The sequence below is a fragment of the Tenrec ecaudatus genome, chromosome 4 (assembly GCF_050624435.1).
Source record: "Tenrec ecaudatus isolate mTenEca1 chromosome 4, mTenEca1.hap1, whole genome shotgun sequence".
Lineage (NCBI taxonomy): Eukaryota > Metazoa > Chordata > Mammalia > Afrosoricida > Tenrecidae > Tenrec > Tenrec ecaudatus.
Genome location: NC_134533.1, coordinates 196,883,708 through 196,907,612, shown reverse-complemented (window position 1 = coordinate 196,907,612; position 23,905 = coordinate 196,883,708). Strand labels below are relative to the sequence as shown.

The 23,905-nt window shown below is 42.1% G+C and overlaps 1 protein-coding gene across 1 annotated transcript in view; it reads left to right on the top strand.

The window, feature by feature from the left end:
- Positions 1–23,905, top strand: part of PIK3R4 (phosphoinositide-3-kinase regulatory subunit 4) — a 70,043-nt gene that overhangs the window by 15,060 nt on the left and 31,078 nt on the right. Inside the window, exons 3-9 of the mRNA XM_075547208.1 lie at positions 1,101–1,234; positions 4,085–4,667; positions 6,741–6,875; positions 9,438–9,659; positions 12,869–13,042; positions 17,512–17,657; positions 19,913–20,116. Of these exons, the coding sequence (XP_075403323.1) occupies positions 1,101–1,234; positions 4,085–4,667; positions 6,741–6,875; positions 9,438–9,659; positions 12,869–13,042; positions 17,512–17,657; positions 19,913–20,116 (1,598 nt within the window). The remainder of the gene's footprint in view (positions 1–1,100; positions 1,235–4,084; positions 4,668–6,740; positions 6,876–9,437; positions 9,660–12,868; positions 13,043–17,511; positions 17,658–19,912; positions 20,117–23,905) is intronic.

The window sequence follows — 23,905 nt, the reverse complement described above, 5'->3', positions numbered from 1 at the left end:
TTTGGATGAGTTTGTGAAGGATGGCTATTAGTTCTTTAATATTTGGTAGAATTCCCTTATGATGCCACCTTGGCCTGGAGTTTTCTTTGTCACAAATTTTCCATTACTACTTCAATACCTCTACTTACATATCTTTCAGATTCTTGATCTTTTGGGGTTACTTTTGGTGGTTGGGTGGATCTGTCTTGGTGTTTGTCCATTTCATTTGGGTTATCTATTGGCATAAATTGTTCTTGTCGTCTTTTGTAATCCTTTTAATTTTGTAAAATTGACTGTATTGTTCCCTTTCCTTTTTTATTCCCGATTTTAGTAATTTGAGTTCTTGACTTTTTCATGTTCAACATAGTCAATGAGTGTCAATTTTATTCATCCTTTCTAACCAATTCACCTTTGCTTTAGTTGGTGGTCTTTTTTGTTTTTCTATTCTGTGTTCTTTAATTTCTATTCTGTACTTCATTATTTCCTGTCTTTTCTTGCTTTGGTTTTAGTTTGCCACTGTTTTTTTTTCTTAACATTCAGGTTAGGTTATCATTTTAATAACATTATTTTTTTAATGCAAGTGTTTGTAGATTTAAATTCCTCCAAGCACAGCTTCAGTTGCATCTGATGTGCTTTGGTGTGTTGTATTTTTTAATTAAACATACAATGTTCTTAAATTTTCTTCAGTTACTGGTTTAATTTCATTTTGTTGTAGATGAAGAGCAAATATATGGTTACAACAAAACTATATTTTTTGTTCAAAAACAATTTTATTGGCAAGTAATTCACATGTCATGCAGTTGAATAGTTTCCTCATATTTAGAAGAGTTGTACAATCACCATAAGCTATATTTCTTGTGATTATCTATCTAGTATGTACATACACCTTTATTTTAAATTATACAACTAGTATTGAATTAGCTATTTTGACTATGCTATTGAAATTGATGATTAGGCATTTTCTCTATTTTGTTAGTTTGTGGTTGTACGTTACATCAAAATTTTAATGCAACCAATTTTGGATTTTACATTTTGAGTTTTATGAACTCTCTCACTGTGTGATACATAGTAATGATAACTTGCATTTCATTTCTAATGGAGCTTCACTTGCTGTTTTCCAGGTTGTGTGATAGCTGAGCTTTTTACAGAAGGTGTACCACTATTTGATCTCTCTCAGCTTTTGGCGTATAGAAATGGACATTTTTTCCCTGAACAAGTGCTCAATAAAATAGAAGATCGCAGTATCAGAGAATTGGTAACTATGCTACATATATTTGCCATAAGAGTTTAAGAAAGCATTACGTCCCTATATAATTTTGCATACACTCTGTTGGAATGTTATGATTCTGGAAGAACAGCAGTGATGTTCCATAGAGTAATACAAATAGCCTGTTGACTTTATTTTATTGGGGATAAATTTACTCCCCCCCCCAAATGTAGTCATGTGTCACTTAATGACCACGATATATATAGTTCTATGAAATAGGATGTTACATGATTCAATGTTGTGTGTATTAGCCATGGCAGTCCCCAGGTTATGAATGTGTTCTGTTCCCCAGGTTATGAATGTGTTCTGTTCCTAAATTGGTTTTTAGATTGAATTGGTCTCTAAAGTCTGAGCAGTTAGGTATAGTTTGTTTCTATGTCAGTCAGATGCCTGTCTTAGTATATAGTTTACATTATACTTTTCTGTAAGGAGTCTGGTGGCATTGTTTGTTGGGCTGTCAAGTGCAAGACCGGCAGTTAGAAACTAGTAGCCGCTCCATGGGAGGAAGATGGGCTTTCTACTCCTGGAAAGAGTTATAGTTTCGGAAACTCACGGGGACAGTTCTACCCTGTCTTTTAGGGTTGTTATGAATCAGAATCGCATTGATGGCAGTGAGTACCTATCTTTACATAAAAACACTTCTAGGTACACTAAAACATCGTTAACATTATAGTGCAGTGATAATAATTATGTTTTGATGCATGTTGTAAAATATTACCCATTTATTAATAATGAATTTTTGTATGTTCCTCAAATTTTAAATATAGAAGCTTTCATGGAGGTTGGAACCACAGACTTATAAGCCGTTTAATTGCCTGAATAAATGTGCCCACAGCTATATATTTTAACTAAAAATGAATATATGTATATAAATATGCATATGTATTTCCATTAAAATCTTTAATTCTACTCTAATTTCTAACTTGACAGTATCAATTTGGAAGGAGATGTTTAAAGGTTGGAGAGGTTATGTAGGGTAGAGTCCCCTACTAAGATGTGAAGAAATGAAGGAGACAAGAATTCTGAAACAAAGGATATTTGAATCTAATCTAGCAGAATAGGTCCATTTCTTGTTGAAGCAGTATCTTGTGGCCCTGAGGAAATTCTGGAAGGAGTGAATCACAAATCAGAGCTGGAGGATAAAACTCAGTGCCATCGGGTTTATTCTGGCTCTTACCCGCCTCATAAGACAGGGCTGGACTGGCCCCACGAGTTTCCAAGACTGTAGCTCTTAACAGAGCAGTCTGGTGGAATGGAGGTGAGGAGTCCAGGGAGAGGTCAGCCTAAGACTAGGCCCTAAGTCATGTTGTCGACATTTTTGTTGGACGATATCTGTTTAAAGGCCTTATAGTAACTGATGCTTGTGATGATGATTCTGAGCCATGGGAAAGGTTGTTTAGAATGTTTTTGAATAATATAGTTAGAATATTTTTAATACAATGGAGAAATATGTAATAAGATTTATTTATTCAGAGGAAGCCAGTTTAGCTGATGCTCATCCAGCAGCACATTGGAGGAGGAGTTGGGGACGCTACAGCTTTGTAAATGCTGGCTCATAATTTCATGTTTTTTTAAGCCTTTTTTTAAAAGTTTGGGCCTACATTTTCTCAACTCTGAAAGAAGTAAATTTGACCAATCTTTTAGGTTTCATCTGCATGTAAAAGTAATTCTGTTAGATCATGTCTTTATTTGTAGTATATTTTACATCCCCAAGTTCATTTCTAAACTGATATTTGGAATATAAGCAAAGTTAAAGTAAGTAGGTGTATTTTTATCGTATTTCAGAGTGTTTTAAATAATCATAATGAGGGTCTGTAGTCTATGAAAGATTATATAAGATTCTGATATATTTAAAAATTATTTCCTTATGATGTTAGAAAAACATAGGATAAATTTAGATTAAAAATAAGGAAAAGGCTGTTTCCATTGATTCGATTCTGAGTCAGAGTGGTTCGATAGGGTGGAGTAGATTACACTGCCAGATTTCCAAGGTGGTCATCTTACAGACAGACGCTGCAGCTCTCTCCTGTAGAGCAGCGAGTGGGTTCAAACAATCAACCTTTCTCTCAGCAGCCAAGCACTTTAACTCCTGTGCCACCAGGGCACCTTTTATTCAGATTGGGCATTCCTTTTCTAGCACTTGTAGCATGCAGCAGCTTCTATACTACTTGGAAAGCTTTAGACCACCAGTGCCCCTTTTGATGATACGTAGAGCTGCCTGAAAATTCAGCAGTTCGAAACCATCAGCCGCTCCTCAGGGGAGAGAGGACGGGTCTTGAGTTGGTATGGAGTTGACGGTAGTGTTTGGAGCCACCCATAAACCTTTGAGCTTGTGGCCATAGGTCCGAGACTAAGAGCTCCTAGCCTGGGACGCAGAGATGAGTGTCGGGGGTTCTGTGGTGCTCTGGGTCCGCATTGCACTGCTCTGGGTCCCGGGTGGAGGAGAATCTTCTAAGAATTGTAATTCCATATGTGAAAATTGTCTGTCTGATTTTTTTCGTCCCCAGAGAAGATCCATTGCTTTTTGCATATTCTCAGTGGTGTGTATCATTAAAAAAAATAATCTTGGAGTTATGGAGGGAATGTTGAAAAGAGTAATCTTTCCTGTGTGTCTAGGGCATTGTGCATTAATATGACATTTCCAGTTGATTCCTGGGTGGACGTTGGGGTCATATTTTATTTACGTAGGCACTGACAGAAGTATACCAGCTGAGGATTAAAAATAATCAGATTTAGCTCAGAAACTGTCTAAATTTTGTGTAACCTGCTTGGATTGCTTTCATCTGGTTCAATGTGCTGTTGCTCAATCTTGTCTTTTATCCTTTCCCCCTTCTGCAGGTAACTCAGATGATTCACCGAGAGCCAGAGAAGCGATTAGAGGTGGAAGAATACTTAAAGCAGCAGCGTGGCAATGCCTTCCCTGAAATATTCTACACTTTCCTTCAGCCCTACATGGCCCAGTTTGCCAAGGAAACCTTCCTGTCTGCAGATGAGCGCATTCTGGTTATTCGGAAGGATTTGGGCAACATTATCCACAATCTCTGTGGACGTGAGCCACCTGGAAAAGCAGAGGGCGAGCCTAAGGAAAGCGGACTGGTTATTTTGGTGTCCGTTATAACGTCTTGCCTGCAGACCCTTAAGTACTGTGATTCCAAACTTGCTGCATTGGAACTTATTCTCCACTTAGCCCCAAGATTAAGTGTGGAAATCCTTTTGGATCGTATTACTCCGTATCTCTTGCATTTCAGCAATGACTCTGTGCCCAGAGTGAGGGCTGAAGCCTTGAGGACATTGACCAAAGTTCTTGCTCTTGTCAAAGAGGTTCCTCGCAACGATGTCAATATCTATCCGGAGTATATTCTGCCAGGCATTGCCCATTTAGCCCAAGATGATGCAACTGTCGTTAGACTAGCCTATGCCGGTGAGAGCTCAGCGTCCATGTCGCCGCTACACGCTCGTTTTAAAGTCAGCCACAAAAGAAATTCTTTCTCAGACTTCTTTGGGCATGTTCACTGTTTGGATACGTGTAAACAGCTAATCTGTTTCTAGGACTGAACTTTTACAGGTTTTCTCATTTTTGAAGTGATCCAGCTACTGAAACCAGAACGTTTAAGTAAAGGGACAGATAAATAAGATACATGTATATTTAAAACACTCAGCCACTACCTCTTATTTTGTGGCTATGCACAGAGCTAAAGTCAGAGTCCAAAGACCATTTTTCATCTGTAATACTGCAAATAAGGACAGGGCAGTCAAATCATAAAATGAACTAAGTTCATGAGGAAATACTCTAGTAGAAGCCGGCCAGAATATCAGCTGAGGCACCTAATTTTACCCCAGAAATTGCATTAAGCAAATGTGCTGAGTGCTTGACACGATGGATGGATGTATGGACTGTGATAAGAGTTGTACAAGTCCCCAATAAAATGATTTTAAAAAGTGTGCTGAAAAACTCGGCTTATACACAAGTATATACGGTATATATTTAAATTATTTCAATATAAATATATATATTTAGATCATTTTGTTGGGGGCTCTTACAACTCTTGTTACAATCCATACATCAGTTGTATCTGACATATTAGTACATATATTCCATCATTCTTTTCTAGACATTTACTTTCCATTGTGTCCCTGGGATCCGCTCCTCTTTTTTTTCCCCCCTCTTCTACCCCCACCCCAACTCTCGTGGTCCCTTGATAGAGTATAGATTGTTAATTGTTTTCAAAACTCACACCAACTGCTGTCTCTCTTCCCTCTGGTTTCTATTGTTCTTCCCCCTGGATGGGGGTGTGTGGTTATGTGCCATTCATTGCGATCGGTGCCTCCCTCCCTCCCCATCTCTCCTCTCCTTCCCTCTACCCTTTTGGTATCTCTCTTCCCATTCCTGTTCCTGGGTTCCGTGTGTTCTCTCTTGCCTGTACGTATGGACATGCTCCCGTCTAGCCCAGAGTGGGAAGTGGCCCTGGAGGACTTCTGAGCTTTCAAAAGTGAGGAGAAAGTAAGTTCCAGAATTGAAGCACGGAAGTGTGAGGCCAAGAAGGGAAGGAAAACAAGAACTCATACAAGTGACAGGAAGAAGCGAGTCTTAAGAAAGGAGCAGGTCTGGCAGCCACACTCTGCGTCTCCCCAGACCCTGCTGGACGAGGAACTGTGTCTTTCTTGGCCAGATCCTGACATCGGTTTTGTGAGTTGCAGCAGAAATATGAAGATACCATATAAACTCGAGTATAAGCTGACCTGAATAACAGCTGAGGCGCCTAATTTTACCATAAAAGCTGCATTAAAAAATGAGCTGAAAAGCTCGGCTTGTCCTTGAGTATAGCCGGTACTCTGCAGGGCTGAGGAAAGTCAGACAGGTGACTCAGTCAGAGGTCGTCAGAAAGGGAAACGACCAGTGCTCAAACGTGGCACTCAGTCTCACACACCCTTTACCTGTTAGAAGACTAACTTCAGGTGACTCTGTTTGTTGCTGGGTTTTAAGGTAGATGTGAACTCTCATTTATGTATAAGACTCAGGTTGGCCCAGCAGCCTGCTAGAAAGTAGCAGGGCCAAATTTTGAGCTCGGGTCTGTGATTCTAGAGCCCAGCTTGATCTAGTACTTTAATGCGGGTGTCTCTGTTCACTGGCACATAGCTTGTCTGGCATGTACTGTTGGCATTGTAGGGTATTAACACCTTGTTTATCGGGTTGGTCTCTACTCAGTGATAATAATCCTCCTCCAGTAAAGCTGGAACTAGATTTGGGGTCATTTACATGCTTCTCTTTTGAAAAAGCTTATGGTTTATTATTAAGCCTGACAGTTTGGGATCGTTGCATATTATGAGATTAGTCACTAAAAATGTGGTTAGGTGCTAAATTGAAAAGTCCTATTTCCCCCCTTCATGTTGTGATTACTGTTTTGTATGCATAAGGACTTGGAGAGGAAACATATCAACATTACAAAAATATCTAACATGAGTGATTGTGAGTTGTTCCCTTTTTATCTTACAGAAAACATAGCGCTCTTGGCAGAAACAGCGCTGAGATTCCTGGAATTAGTGCAGTTAAAGAATCTGAATATGGAAAATGACCCCAATAGTGAAGAAATAGATGAGGTTACCCATCCTAATGGAAATTATGACACAGGTAATATGATTTTCCCCCTTCCAGATTTCCTGGTTTTAGAATGAGTTGTTAACACTAATTTGTAGAAGCAATCATTTATAATTTTAATGTAAAATAAAGGAAAACCATAAACGAGGGTGTACCCCCCAAAATATGGAATTTTCCCCCCAAAGCTATGTTTAAAATTTTTTTTTTGCAAAACAACCTTGTCACCTTCCTTATACTTAATACATTTGTCAAATCTGTGACTCTATTACTGTATACATTTTTCAAACACATTTGTTTGGATGACTGATAGTACTTCCTAATTTTTTTCTTTCATCTCCTCTAAATTGTGAAATTGCTATCCTTTCACGTTCCTTTTCCTTCTTGGAAACAAAAAAAGAAGTTGCACAGTGAGGCCAGGTGCGTGGGGCAAGAGAGACATGCTGTTTTGTTTTTGCCAAAAATGGCACCTTGAGATGGCTGCATGAGCAGGTGCACTGTCGTGGTAGCAAAACCAGTCCCTTGTCTGCCACATACTAGGCCTTTTTTTGTTGCACATTGATGTGGAATCTTATCAGAACTTCTGAATAGAAAGCGTGATTAGCGGTCCGGCCTCGTGGCATGAACTGTCCCTCACTACACTTGATCTTAGCCAAAAGGCCGAGAAGCGATGGACTGTCCCCTCACAGCAGAAAAACAAATGAGCGTTGTCTTGATCTCTGATTTCACTTGATGAGGGCTTTTCGTGTGTTGGTGTAAGCGCTGGTGGTGTCTGTCTCACACTGGCTTGACTGGTGTTTGCGTTCGGGACCATCAGAATAGCGCCATGTCTTGTCACCAGCAATGATCTTGGGGAAAGAGTCTGGGTTGCTTCAGAGCTGTTCTTTGAAAGCACCGCGTGTTTCCACGCAAGGCCCTCTTCCCTGGCCAGTCAGAACCCGAGGCACAAATTACTCATTCCCAAATCTTCCATTAAAATTTGCTGAACCGCGCTCGGACATAGTCCAGGTAACTTCCCCATCTCTTCAGTGGTCCGTCCTTGGTCTGTGAGCACAAACAAGTGCATGAATTTTGTCTATTAGGGAAGTTGATGGCATCCATAATGAGATTTGTCCTTAATTGACTTTTCACCTTTTTTAAAAAGATCGTTTTATTGGTGGCTCTCACAGCTCTTATAACAATCCATACATCAGTTGGATCAAGCGTGTTTGTACATATGTTGCCATCATCATTGTCTAAACATTTACTTTCTGTTTGAGCCCTTGGTGTCAGCTACTTTTTCCCTCTGCCCCACCCTGTGAGCCCTTGATAAAATTATAAATTATTATTATATTCATAGCTTACATTGACTGCTGTCTCCCTTCACCCACATCTCTGATGTTCTCCCTCCTGTGTGGGTGCTGTTAATGTGTCGGTCATTGCAATCGCTTCCCCCTACCTTCCCTCCTCCCCACCACCTTCCCCCTACCCTCCTGGTATCACTACTCCCATTTCTGTACCTGAGGGGTTTGTCTGACTGGATGCTGTGTGATGTGAACTATTATCTGTACCAGTGTACGTGCTCCAGTCTAGCCAGAACTGAAAGTCAGGACTGGGTGACATTTCACCTTTTGTGAAATAAGGAAACCACTCGTACACTTGAGATTTTCCCTTAGCTCCGTCCTGATAAATTGTATTCAACCTCACAACAGTTTCTGCGGCATTTTTCCCAAGCAGGAAACAATTTCACAGCCACATGCTCTTCTCTTAAATCACCCATCACAAACACTGAGGTTTGCGTGAAACTGCTTTTATGAAAACATTCACCAGAGAGAACCTTCACAGGAGATGCTAATGGGTGCACTAACTCAGAGCGAGTTGCTTGCTGCTTGTCTACTGGGAAAAATGTATACTCTAAAAGCTCCGCCAGCAGAGATTTTTTTGTGCTTTTTTTTTTTTGTGGGGGGGAGGTAGCCCCTCCCAGTTGTGTGCATGCATGCGTGCATGTATGTTTCTAGTTTAGAAAATTGAAAGAAATCTAGTTTTTAGATTTCTGTGCCATTGTTAGACTAGCACCATTTCAAGATAGCATATTCCTAGGTCTGAATATAATTATATTATTTTGACTTTATAGGAGGAAAGACTTACTAAGAAGGCTGTTTTTCTTTGAGTGTGTGGGGCCCAGGCTGGACTCCCAGCTGTCACTGGTAGTTTGCATATTGCTGTGATGTTGGACTGGTTTCAGCAGGATTTCCAGACCAAGTTGGGGTTCCTGTTATCAGACTATATCCTGCACCTGATCCAGTACTTTGGAGTCTTTGTCTCCTTGGGACAATATGATCTCTTTTTGGTACTTCTCCATAATTTTCTTCTTGAGCCTCATAAATGGAGCCTTTTAATTAGTGAGAGAGTAATTATACTTGGGGCACCTCTTTATTAGACTCCTCTTCAGTTTGAATTTTAATTCCCCATGTGTCCTTGACTGCTTTGGGGAGTAGAGACGCTTACTGGTTTTAGACTTTCTGTGGTAGTGGCTGCCATCATTCTGCTCCTGCGGTGTAAGAAAGAAGATAGGCCTGTAGGTGTGGTGAAAGTAATTATTCTATCATTCTTTTTCAGAGCTCCAAGCCCTACATGAAATGGTCCAGCAGAAAGTTGTCACTCTGCTAAGTGATCCTGAAAACATTGTGAAACAAACCCTGATGGAAAATGGAATAACACGGCTTTGTGTGTTCTTCGGGCGTCAGAAAGCAAACGACGTATTACTGTCTCACATGATCACGTTCCTCAACGATAAGAATGATTGGCACTTGCGAGGAGCTTTTTTTGATAGCATAGTTGGTATGTGTTTTTTTTTAAGTTTTGACTCTTGGAAATAATTCATGTAACTCTGATATGTGTCAAAACCGTCAAATTTCATTCGTAATGGAATTATTTCTAATATGTGGAATCATTCCCACTATTTAAGATTAATTCCTAGTATTTGTGCCTTTCTTCATGCTGCTTTTGGATAAAAAAAGTCTTTTAGCGCATAAGGGATTAATTAATTAGATTTGTTTTAATGAATACCGTATCATCATTAAAAGCTTTGTTTTAAAGGAATATTTGAGGGCGTGGGGAAATATGATGAAATCAGGTTAATGTATCTGAAGTAGGCTCTAATCTACTTACAGTATCCCAGTTGTGTTAGTGTAACAACAGAAATTACACATATTTGGACAGGACCTGACCATACAGAACAGTTTATAGTAGTAAACTTTGGGGCTTGGATTATAGGAGGTTTTTTTTTTTTTTTTTTTTCCATATTTGTCGAGCTTTCTACGGTTAGCATGCATCACTTTTAGAATCAGACAATAACAGTTAAAATGTAATTAGAGTTGAAAATCAGCATAGAACTTTCATAGGCTTTGTCTGTGCCCTGCCCCTGGATTGTAGAGGTTTAGTAAGGAAGCTAAGAGATTACAGAAGGCAAGGGCAAAGTTCTTTTTGTCAACAGCACCTCTTGTCAGTCCTGCTGGCAGTCACGTCTCTCGATCTTTGGTCTCTCAGCCACAGAGTCCCTTGGTCTCTTGCCCATGGTCTCTGTGTTGTAGCTCTAGGCTCTGTGTTGAGCAAACTGAAAAAAGAAAACTGTGAAAAATTAAGCACCTCTGCCTCCTTTTCTTTTTTCCCCCCTCTCCAGTTTCTCTGTTGTAATTCTGGGTTTCCAGATTTATCTCAAGAATGCAGACATCTTGTATTTTTTTTATCTGTGCAATGCCTGTTCCATTTAGGTTCAGAATGGAAAAGGAATTAGACTTTGAGTTTGATTTAGGGTTTAGCATTTTTCGCTTCATAATTGATTTCCTTCCCTCCAATTATACTGGCTTCTCAATTTCGGATTTGGCCCATTTCACATGCTATTATTATCCAATAATCCTGTTTTTTTATTTTGTTATCCACGTGATTATAATAGCTTGTCTGCTACTCAAAAGTGGAGGTTCCCAAACTTACTTGGCCTACTGCCCCTATTGGAAAAATAATTACTTACCACTCCCACCACCGTCCTCCCCCAGAAATGGAAAACCTTTGTACTGTAGCCCACACTCTAGGATACAATGTAGGCATCTGCTTTTGCAGGCCCCTGTCCCATCATTCTGGTGCCCCCAGGGCTCTAGAGGAAGGGCCTCTTGTAGATGCATCTTCATGTGGCCGTCTTCCTCTGGTTTGTGAGTCAGTCTCTTCCTCTCATCAGGACTCCACTTCAAGGAGATTAAGTGCCACTAGATCCTTGTGTAACCTTATGCTAATTGTTAATACCTCCAAAGACCCTATTTTCAGACAAGGTCACAGACATTGGTTACTATTTGAGCATGTTTTTGGAGGCACAAATCAATCCATAAAATATTGGAAAGCTTGACTGCTATCAAAACATGCTCATCAGGTAAGTAGATCCTGTAGGTCGTCTTCTGATCCTATCTGCCCCCTTTTGTCATAACTCATGGGGACTTCATGGGGTGGTGAAGAGCAGGGCAGGTAAGGCATCAGGTTTTGGTTCTCAATATCTATGGCGTAGTCACTGTTTTCAGTGTTTTCTTTTATGTTTTTATAGTTTTAAATGGTTGGAATCAGTGTTTTAGTGATCTACTTCCATTAGGCACACAAGGAAACTCATGCTTCTTTCTTTCCCTCTAGTCTCGCCTCTTGCATTGAGTACTTAAAAACTCAACTAATTGTAAAGTTGAAAAGCCAACTAGCATTTTAATTGTCTCGGTTGATAGCATTTATATCCTGTTCTCAATCATAAGGAAACCTTCCGTGGTTGTGTAGATTGAGTGTAGAGCCCAGTAGTCCACTCTAACTGCATTTCCTTCCTCATTCTTCAGTGCTACTGCCCCTCTGCTGATGGAGAACAATGTGCACAGCCTGCAGCCAAGTGGATTCTCCTTGCTTTCCTCTTCCAGCCACTAAGAACATAGCCCCTTCTGAAGACCTTCTTTTGTTTTTCTCTTAGAGAAGGTTATATGCCTTCTCCGCCATAATTGTTTTGTTCTTTATCCCTATAATGCCTGAATTTTTATTTTCAGGAAAAAAATTTTTGGTTTTTATTCTTTACTTAGTTATCTATATATATTAATATATACATTTTAATTAAATGTTCACGCTTTGCATTATAGGGATAACATTCCAGAAGTTGATTGGTCTCCAGTTCTCGTTTGGATGGATTGATGTGTAGGTCTTTACTAGCAAGTTTCTCATTATTCTTCTATCCTGGGGTAGAGCTATATAGTATTATACATTTTGCAACTTTTTCTTGAGAGTTTCCGCAGAAACTGCAACAACCCCCTACTGCCCTTAAAATGCCTCAACATGACTTCCTTTGTGCTCACATTTAATTGACAGTTGGGTACAGAATTTTGCTCACACTGTGAAGGTCTTGCTCTGTTGTGTGTCATCTCCGTTGCTGCCGAAGGTCATCTGATTCTCTTTTCTCCTGAAAACAAAGCCAGGCCCACTGTTGCAGTCTGTCCTGAGTATTGGGGTAGAACTGCTCCATGGCTTCTGAGACCGGAATCTTTCACACGGCGGCTGACCTCTCCGTTAGTTGGCATCTGGTGCTTTAGCACCGCACCCCTAGGGCTTCTTTCCACACCCCGCCCCTCTGCAGTCATGTCCATTCTGACTCATTGCACCCCATGCAAGATTTCAGAGATGGTAAATCTTCTGGGAGCAGGCAGCTGAATCTTTCACGGAGTGGCTGGTGGATTTGAACCACTGACCTTTGGGCTAGCCGTCCAGTGCTTCGCTCACGTGTCACCAGGACTCCTTTTTCCCTCTTTAGAAGACCTGTATTTTTCTGTTATAGATTATTAAGATACACACACACACACACACACACACACACACACAGTATCTAGAGATGTATTGACGATTTGCCTGGATGTGGGCCATTTATTGTACTTGGCAGGGCACTTGATGCCCTCTCTTGATCTTTGCGCAGTTGGTTGGCTTTTTGATTAATTAAAAAAGAAGTTTCAAAAAACCCATGCAGTGTTATTTCTCTCTTTCAGGTGTTGCTGCCTATGTTGGCTGGCAGAGTTCCTCAATTCTCAAGCCCCTGCTGCAACAAGGACTCAGTGATGCGGAGGAATTTGTTATTGTTAAAGCACTTAATGCCCTGACGTGTATGTGCCAGTTAGGTCTGCTACAGAAACCTCATGTGTATGAATTTGCCAGTGATATCGGTAAGTTTCTCTTCCTCAGAATTCAGGCCGTCAAATGAAAGCATGAGAGGGAAAATAACAACTGATGGGACCTTTTATTTTATTCATTGTGGCTTGGGCGAAAGTTTACAGAGCACGTGAGTTTGCCATTCACCATTTGGTACACTTTTGGTTGTTTCCTAACATTGGCTGCAGTCCCCTCTGTGTAAAGGTACTCTTTCCACTTCCTCCTTGGGTTCCCCCTTTTCATTTGCTTTTCTCTGTCTTCTGAACTTCCCTTTTGGGCAAATGCTCCCCTTCCGGTCTCCTGTGGTTGATTGTTCTGTGGACTACTTTCATTGGTAGGTCTGTCTGACTGAAGGGTGATCCTGAGGTGTGGCTTAGTTCCGGCTTTGCTGGGGGTGGGGGTGGGATGTCTAAGAATTATAGTCTTGGGGTTCCAACATTGGTGGAGCTTTGTTAAAATTCTAGGCCATATAGAGTCAGAATTTCAACTTGTTCCTGCTACCAATTTGCATGCGTGTGTACATACACGAGTGCACATGTGTGTTGCTTGTATATTCAGAGACAGGCAGACAGGATGATTTGCACCTCATTGTTTTAGCTGTGTTTAAATCTCTGTGATCCTTGAAATAGGAAGATTTGTTGTTATTGTTTTCAATGATGTAGATAAAGACATGACAGCTCTTAAAATTAGCCTAATTTTCCAGAGGAAGACCAAATAAGTCAAAAGGGGCAATTCTAAGGTGAGAGCATTTTCTTCCCGGACCGTTTTCAGTCATATTGTCTCTTGATCTGAAGTTAGGAGGCAATGCATGACTGTCAGTTGACTCTGTCCCCAGGGGACAGAAATCTTAGATTGTCTTTTTACACAAATTTCTTAACTGGTACTAAGTGCTTTCCCAAGGAAAATTAGTCGAACATTAAACTTGAACAGTAGGCTTTCCTTGGGACAGTCTTCAGAGGGAAAAGACATACAGGTTTTAGGCTTTTTTGATGATTGAGAAACTAGGTATCTGGCAGAGAAAGGGAGCATGTTATGGGAGTCTGTAAGGTGTGAATGTAGCTATCTGGACTTTTGCATGTGAGGTTTCCTCGGGCCGCCAACACAAATGGCGCCGGAGAGCAGCAGAAACTGATTTCTCATGGCTCTGCAGGACATTGCGCTGTTGCGTGTCGATTCAACTCAGTGAGCTGTGACATGACCCTAGAGCAGCGGTTCTCAGCCTGGGGGGGTCCAACGACCCATTCACAGGGGACGCCTAAGACCATTGGAAAACACATATTTCCGATGGTCTTATGAACCGAGACACCGCTCCTCTCTCTGTCTCCAGGCGGGTCTGCCCACATGCAGGTAAGTCCACATACGAGTAACCGGCGTGTAGACTGTCACCTATACTACAGCATGCTTTAAGACAAGATTTCATTTATTTATAATTAGAAATAAATACTTCACAATGTATAATTACGTTTTGTGACTCATCCCTATGCTTTAATCATGTTCAATTTGTAGCAATGAAAATACATCCTGCATATCAGATATTTAATTTATGATTCATAACAGTAGCAAAATGACAGTGATGAAGTAGCAATGAAAATAATATTATGATTGGGCATCACCACAACATGAGGAACTGTATTAAAGGGTCGAGGCACGAGGAAGGTTGAGAACCATTACTCTAGAGGGTCGATTGGCATTGCCTCTGAGGGGTTTTTCTAGACTGCACTCTTTCTGGAAGCAGATCGCCAGCTCTTTTCTTCCATCAAGCAGTTGTTGGGTTCAAAGCTCCAGGCGTTGGTACTCAGCGTAGCCATTGCACCACCAGGCTGCTGCTTCTGGAGCTCTGAAGCATGAAATCCAGGTGTTGGAGCCTGTTCTTGCAGAAGGCTCGAGGGGAGATCCATTGCATGCCTGTCTCATCGCTTGGGCTTTTGCCAGCAATCCTGCATGTTCACTGGGTTGTAGATACACTCATCTCTGCCTTGGGCACCAGGTGCCACCCTCTGTGAGTCTGTCTCTGTCCATTCCTGCCCTTCAAGCAACAGCAGTTGTGTGGCCTTAGAGTCCACCCCAATCTGGCATGACGTTGTCTTAACTTGATTGTATCTGCCAAGACCTTGTTTCCAAATAAGGTCATGTTCACAGGTACTGTGGGGTTAGGGCTTCAACATACATATTTGGGGGCACAGTTTAACTCACTGTTGGAATATCTAACCATTCTTCTAGTCTGTTAACTTGATTTTTTTATGATTGTGATAAAAGTACTTACAAATTTATTAGAACACTGTTGGTTATTAACAACACAAACATCAGAATATCACATTGAAATGTTTTTGATATTTAATATATGCTAGAGTACTGAGCGTGGAGGGATATGTGACCTCTGTGTTTGCCATTTTAAAAAAAGGAGCTAGGAACTTGGGAACTATAAAAACAGAACGGAAGACATTAGGATTTGTCCTGACCTTCACCTCTTCTGTGGCAGGAGAAGAGGAACCCAGGGGGGTAGAGTGAGGTTACTTGTTGGGCTGCCTGCGCGCTGGGAGGCTAGCTGTTCGAAACCACCAGGTGCTCCAGCAGGAAAAGAAGAGGCTTTCTACTCCTCTAAAGAGTTCTAGTTTCAAGACACCCACAGAGGCAGTTCTGTTCTGTCCTATAGAGTCGTCACGAGTCACAGTTGACTCGATGGCAGTGTGCTGTTGTTTTCAATAGCGTAAGGAAGGAGACCCAGTGGTGCACTAGCTAAGCGTTCAGGTGCGAGCTGGAAGATGGGCACTCTGACTTAACCAGCTGCTTTGAGAGAGAACGATGTGGCCGTCAGTTTCCAGAAAGATTCACAGCCAGGAAACTGCGTAGGCATTTCTACTCTGCCCTATCGGGTTGGTGTGAGTCATAATGGACTTGAATTCAGTGAGTGTGATTTTGGGTTTTTAGTGTAAGGCAGACATAGAAAGCACCCATTTTCATAACAACATGAAAAATAAACTATATTGCGTACATTGCTACCTGAAATATTTTTCTGCCCATTCTCGTTTCGCAAGTCTCATCAGTATTTTCTTTTTTCCTCCTGTGAACGGGTGGCTTCACCTCCCAAGGGCTGATTTTTTTGCCCCTTTATTTTGACTTTGATCCTTTTGTTTTTTTAATTTTATTAGGGACTCATACAACTCTTATCACAATCCATACATGCATCAATTGTATAAAGCACATCCGTACATTCTTTTCCCTAATTGTTTTCAAAGCTCCCTCCTCCCTCATGAGCCCTTGATAATTTATAGATTGTTATTTTGTCATATCTTGCCCTATCCAGTCTCCCCCCCCCCCCCTTCTCGGCTGTCCCTCTCCCAGGGAGGAGGTCACATGTGGATCCTTGTAATCAGTTCCCCCTTTCCAACCCACTCACCCTCCACTCTCCCAGCATCGCCCCTCACACCCCTGGTCCTGAGGTATCGTCCACCCTGGATTCCCTGTGCCTCCTTTGATCCTTTTGTATTATGGCTATCCTCTGTATGTAAATAGAAGGAGGCGTGAAAAATGATTGCTGCAGGTTTTTTAATCTCATGCATCACAGGCTTATTCCAAACAAAACCTGTTCAAACATGTGTCTGCAGTCAGTGGATGGCTGCAGACAGGTCCTCTCAGTAATACCCTCATCTTGGTCTCATTAGACTGACTTAAAAGGCCAGTCACGATAGTAGCTTCTAAGGTGATTGGTGGGCCAGTTCATTGAAGCCCGAGACATCCACTCAGAAGGTTATGGCATCTGTTCCTTTTGGACCACCAAGAGGTAATCTGGATACCTCTTCTCAAAGGACACTGGACAATCATGGAGATGTGGTATGAAGAAACTTAGAGAAAATCTGCAAGTTGTATCGGTGAGAAAAAGGCCAGGAAAGTTTTTTACATCTGGCATCATTTCTTCTATGAAGAGGGATGGATGGTTTTGCTTCCTCTTCCCTGATTTGTTGTAGCCTATTGTTCTGGCTAGGGCTTCTAGAGCAATAGTGCACAGCAGTGGTGAGAGTGGGCTTCCCTGGCTTGTTCATTAGCTTTTAACCAAGTCCTATAATAAGTTTGTGCTCTTGCATCCTCTTACTTCTGGCTAAAACGTGCCCATTTTAAATCCCCAGGAAGGAGGTAGGTATTTTTATTGCTTAGAACATTGCTGATATTTATGATGAAACCAACAAAATCAAACTCATCTAGTCAGTGCCAACTCACTGTGACCCCATAGGACAGGGTAGAACTGCCCTTGGATTTCTGAGACGAATTGCAAACGGGAATAGAAAACCCATCTTCTGATATTTATGATGAGAGGACACTACACCAGTGTGCTTGCTTGCTTGGGTTTCATGTACAGACATGTTAGTAGCGTGAGGGCCCAATCTCGTTGTCGACCATGCTCAAGGTGGAAATATTTTGCCCTGTTGGTCTGAAGTGATGCATGAATATGGCCTCAGTTACGCACGCCTTCTTTCTCCCTTCACAGCCCCCTTCCTGTGTCATCCCAATCTCTGGATCCGCTATGGTGCTGTGGGCTTTCTCACGGTGTTAGCCCATCAGATAAGCACGGCTGATGTCTACTGCAAACTGATGCCTTATCTTGACCCCTACATCACCCACCCAATACTGCAGGTAGGCGTGTTCCGACTTGAAACCCACCCTCTCTTCAGATTGTACTCCTTTAAAATATGTACGTAGAAGATCCTTCTTCCTTTAAAATTGTAAAGAGTTAATTAAACTGGGCTCTTGTATTTTCACACTCCTTTATGTTGGTTAATGTTAATGAATAAAGTACCTTTGAAGGTGGGAAAAATTCAGGAGCACGTTATGCTATGCATCATGATATGCATAATTAGCACTCAGTAGTTTGGACTTTATTTTCTTTTGTGTAATATTCTAAAGCATCCACCATTAAAGGTAACGTGATCTATCAAAAAATATATTGATGAATCTCGGCTTTTAAAGGAAACCGTCAAGTTGCTTTCCAGCGAAGTTAGCATTGGTAATAAGTGGAAGAGGCTTTTTCACATATTTTATTGGTGTAGATGGTTCTGGTTTAATTTAAAATACATATAGATAATGGGTCCTACTCCTCTGCCTCCTAGCATCTTAGCATTCGGTGACAAACGTGGGGACTTTGCTTTATGCAAGGCAAAGATTATTTATCCAGCTTACAAGTCTTTACATTCTTCACCCAGACACCCTGCTTTTATATACATATATATATGTACATTTAAAAATCATTTCATTGGGGGCTCTTATGACATTCCGTACATCATTTGTATTCAAGCATATTTGTTCATATGTTGCCATCATTTCCGAAACATTTTCTTTCTACTTCGGCCCTTGGTACAAGATCCTCCTTTTTCCCCCTCTCCCCCCCTTGATATTTTGAATGAGATGCTGAGTGATGATTCTGGCTGTTAAAACACCTTGAAATTGCCCTATTCCACTAAAACTACGATTCTGCCTGCTAAAACATCCTGAAAATGTCGTAGTTTGCTAAAACTCTGTTTCCCATTGGAAGCTCACCTGCCTGTGGCTTTCATCTATGGTTATTTCCTAGCTTGCATATGTCCAGAGGAAGCAAAGAGTCTTTGATGCATATTTCCAAAAAAGCATTAGGAAAAGCAGCCAGCACATCCCCTGAAAACTAAGAATCTGTGGGTATGCTTTCAGTTTCCCCTTTTCTCCTTAGATTCATCACTTTGGGGTATCACTATTCTTTATTTCATAGAGTTTGTAGAATTGTTATTGGAAAATAAGCCTTTTTAAAAAAAGTGTATTTTAGCGTTCTTTAAAATAGGGTCTAAAGATGCTTACTGTTTCTAACTAGTCTATTTATAAATGCATTAAATTTTAGAACACAACATGGAGAAACTGTCCTTGGAATTTAATAATTGGATACATTTGTAATAATTTTGAGTGGTGCTCAAAATCTGATATCCATGTGCTTTTTTGGAAATAGGCATCAAAGCCTTTGTTTTCTCTGGTTTTCAAAAATTTTATTTTTAATTTCTTTTGGATGTTATCATTGGTTTATATTTTGACAGCCCACCACCATTAATTGAGAGCCTTATTGTCCATAAATTGTAACTTCTCTACAATTTGGATTCCACAAAAGATACCCTTTTATTTTGCAAGGTTTTATACTTATCCAAAAGATAAAGGTCTCCCTAGGCTAACTCATTAGACATTTAGGTACACCTAGAGAAAGTCCTCAGAGTTACCCTTAGCATTCATTCTTTCTTAAGATACATGCCTTGGGGATGATGGGAGAGAAAGGATTTTATGCAAATTGAACTGCTCACTACCAGGTCAGCTGCTCCCCAGGAGGACAATGAGGTGATCGCTCCTGGAAAGATAGGAAGTCTCATAAACCCAAAGGGGCAGTTCTCCCCTCACCAGTTGGGTTGCTATGAGTTGGAATTGACTCACTGGCAGTGATTTTTTTTTTTAGTTTGTGTGTAGACTAATGCTGCCCGAAGTAGAGTTGAATCTGCTGGGGAGACTTGTGGTTATTGAGCATCTTTGCTGGGCAGTACCTGTTGGCTACTAGACTTGTGTTCTTAAACACTGGTTGTTACCTGCTATTTTGGCATCTAGAAAAGACTCATTTTCTAAACATTTCTCACCAGGGCGCTTCACATTAGCTCTCTGATGTGGTATACAGAGAAGTGCGTTCTGATGCCAACAACGGACAGTAAGAAATAGCACAGCTCCTGCAATTCAGTAGCTTGTTTTGTTCTAAACAAAGCCATGGTGTTGCTGTCTGCGTGGTCTTAGAAACAATGCCCGACATTAACTTTCCACAAGCTGTGTTTATTGAAATTGAAAAGTAAGAGATTCCGCATCTTTGACTGATTGTTTTTATTTTTCGAACACAGATTGAGAGAAAGCTTGTACTGCTCAGTGTTCTGAAAGAGCCAGTAAGTCGTTCCATCTTTGATTACGCTCTGAGGTCTAAGGACATTACTAGCTTGTTCAGACATCTGCACATGCGCCAGAAGAAGCGAAGTGGCGTGATTCCGGACTGCCTTCCGCCCGAGGATCCTGCCATAGCACAGCTTCTGAAGAAGCTGCTCTCTCAGGTTGGACCGTCTCTCTGACACCTTACACCAGAACATAAAATCAGTCAAAACACCAGAGCTCCCTTGTGGCTAGTAAATATTTTGAGTTGATTAGGTATTGTTATAACAAATGAGTGAATAAACCCAGCAGACATCTTATGTGCTTGCTTTGGTTTCTAGGATGACGAGGAGCCTTGGGGTTGCGGTAAGTAAGGAATCATAGAGACCTATTAAGCCTTTCTTGTGATTATTAGCTTTATAAATGAGGGACAGGTAGGAGATAGAACCTTAGATTGAAGCTCTATGTCAGCCCAGGCTCATATTTCATCAAACACTATGAAATTGCGTTAGAAGAGATAGTGCCAAACCAGAGAGAAGCCCTGGATCATTTCAGTGCAGTCTTCATAGAGCACTGACTACATGCATACAGCTGAACTAACACAATTTACAGTGCATGTTAGGTTGAATAAAGCGGCTGTTACAGCTGTATCTTCAACGCCTATGGATTTGGATCCATGAGCAAGTATTGTTAAGAGGAAATCTTTTTATTCTACTTGACATTGGTAAAGCCTCTTTAGAAATTTTAAGTCTAGAGTCGGCCTCTTGGTCTGTTTGGCATGTGTGGAAGCCAGAGAGGCCAGGACAGGTACAGAATGGTTAAAAAGGAAACTGCTGAGTAACTGCTTCAGATGAGCCATATGGCCAAATACCGAGGCGCAGAAAGGTTTTTGTAAAAAGAGAGATTGTCAGCTAGTCATCTTAGGAGCACAGGCGATGAGAAAATGCTTTCGGTTGCAGATAGAGGACTGTGTTAGATTGTGGCTATAATCCCACAATGTATTACTTAAATGTTGAATATCCACTGCTGGATGCCCCCAAGTTGATTGATGAGACAGCTGTAGCATGCGGTGGCAGGCTGGTCGGGCACCATGCTAGTGGGTATATGTCGATTTTTCTGGAGGATGTCCTTTCCAGACTAGTGGTTCTGTGTCCTGTAAACCTAGATGACTTTATCTGATGGAATTGACTTGCCTAGAGTTCTTTGGGCTTTATTTTAACCTTGGGGAAGGGGTGGGGGCAGGGGTGCAGGTGGAGGTGGGGTGGACCTGTTGCTGTCAAGTTTTCTCTGATTTAGAGAGACGCGTACTGGACAGAGCAGAACCTGCATGGGCTTTCCAAGACTGCATTCTTCACGGAAGTAGATTGCCATCTCCGTCTCTTGCTGAGCAGCTGATGGTTGCCACCCACCAGGCTTCTGGTTAACAGCACTTAGCCATTGAGCCACCTGGCTTTGTCTGGCTCTTAAAGTATTATATAGTCTATATTTCAGGAAGCCACAGAAAATGAGATACTGAGTAACATTTTCCCATTCTTTCTCCTGAGTAGGAGATCCTTAGAAACCCTCTATTTGCATGGAAATACACAGGCATCTGTTCGGCAGTGCTTCCGTATGCACCTCAGTGATTGATTACAATCCTTCAATTGTGCTATCAGGCTCACCATCCTTCTCCAGAGTGTGCCAATCCCATGATGTGTGCATGTGTCTATTTTAACCCCCTCTCAAAAGAAAAAAATGGGAAATAAATAAAACAAGACAGAAACCCAGCCATCCCAAACGAAAGGTTTCCTCCGGGTTGTACAGGGTATGCCCCATGGTGCGTCTTTCTCCCTGATGAGTGTAGTCCTGGAGATGAAATGAAAAGGTTGTATATGGAATGCTCTTTTCACTGGAAGGCAGCGCTTCTCAATCTGTGGGTCGCACCCTTTGGGGGTCAAACGACCCTTTCACGGGGTCGCCCGGTTCATCACGGTAGCAAAATGACAGTGATGAAGTAGCAACGACAATAATGTTATGGTTGGGGTCACCACCTGAGAAACTGTATGCACGGGCTGTGCACAGCATGAGGGAGGTGGAGAACCGCTGCTGTAAGTCGGCAGGCACGCCCGGAGCCCCTTGGCTCTTCGTCTCTGTGTGGACGTGGCTGGGCTCGCTTCCGGGCCCTGTGCGAAATGAAGGAGAAGGAGCAACTAAGTCCTTTAGCCTTTCTTCTTTCTGCTTGCCGCTTCTCTTCTCCCAAGCCCCTGCCCCGCCGCTCGCTGCACCTGCAGTGCCGCCCCTGTTTCCCAGTGCACTGGTGAAGTCACTGCTGATCGAACTGTCGGTGCTTGTCGGGTTCGCTTGTCTCTTACCTCTTCCCTTGTCCGAGTGGGAAAAGAGGAACAAGCAACCCCCTGTTTCTGTGGGGACAGTAGCTTAAGGAGATCCCCGCTTCACGAGGACAGGCGCTGACTGGTAGTGGAAGGGAGAGCTGCTCAGATACCTCTGAGTACAGTAGAAGAAATAATGGCCAAACTATTGCCAGCTTTCCCCCACCTTTGTTTTCTTTGAGAACCCACAGTGAGCCTGCCATCCTAGTTGTGCTTCTTCCCATGTCTGGACTGCCCTCCCTAAACAACCAGCGTGATCCCAGGGTATAGATAAGGACGCGGGACTCAACGAAGGTTAACTTGCTTATGCTTACGCAGTTTAATACATTTCAAAACTGGGGTTTGAACCTAAGTCTGCCCAGCTCCTAAGCATACACTCTGTACAATGCCATGTTGCATCTCAGAAGAAATTAATCGAGGGAGGGTTAGGAGCTGACTCAGGCTAAGCAGTGTCTCGGGTTCTATTCAGATCAGAAAGAAGTTCCTGTACAGCCATCTCCAGCCCCTTGCAGACTGCTTCTCTGCCTTCACTTCCCTTTGGGCCCCGCCTTGCTTAGGCTTCCAGAGTGTTAATAGAATCGGAGAGCCAGAGGACGCTGTGGAGCTAACCATGTCCTCCTTGTTCCTGTTAGGGGTGGGGTGGGAGTGGGGGCGAGATAGACTTGTTAATCTCAATAAGTAGGAATTCTTAATCCTACAGATATTTTTTTTCCACCTTGGGGTTGTCTTGAGATACACCATGAGGAAAACAGGCCTTTCTGGATCAGTCTGGCATTGTTTCTGTGGGAAAATATGTTCAGCGTTTTAGGTAATGGCCTTGATACACATTTGGAACATGACCCACATGGGAGTTGAAATATGCTTGTGCTCCAGATTTTCATTAGAACTCGCCATCTGGAAGTGACACGCGTCAGGGCTGCTGTAGATAGGTCTCATCTACAAGAGTGCCCTGTTTTATTTGAGTCCCTGTGATCAGTGCTGATACAGAATACAAAATGGTTGTACTCCTTGTCAAGAAGATGACAAGGAGGTGCCATTTGGAACTGAATAGTAATTTTAATTTTCATAAGTTTTGACCGAGTAGGTATAAAATTAGGAAGAAATGCTCTCTCTTCCAGTCCCTGGCAGCAGGGACCAGCAGGCGTTGTAGCAGACACGGCCAAGTCCAAGAACCATACCACACACAACCAATCCCGTAAATGGCACAGAACGGCATAAAAAAACCCTGGTCACAGCGATACGAATCTCTGAAGGGGGTGGACCCCAAGTTCCCAAGCAACATGTGCTTCACCAAGAAGCACAACAAGAAGGGCCAGAAGAAAATGCAGGCCAACAGTGCCAAGGCCACAGCTGCTCATGCCGAGGCCATCATGGATCTTGTCAAGGCCAAGATCCCAATGGACATCAACCGCAAGCTCAGCCGACTAGCCTACATCGCCCACCCTAAGCTTGGCACGTGGGCTCGGGCACATAATGCCAAGGGTCTGCCAGCCCAAGGCCAAGGCACAAAGCAAGGCTGAAGCTCCAGCCAAGGCCTCGACTCCAGCAAAAGCTCTTAAAGGCGCCCAGGCTCCCACAGAGTAGAGTTCTCTGTTTGGCATC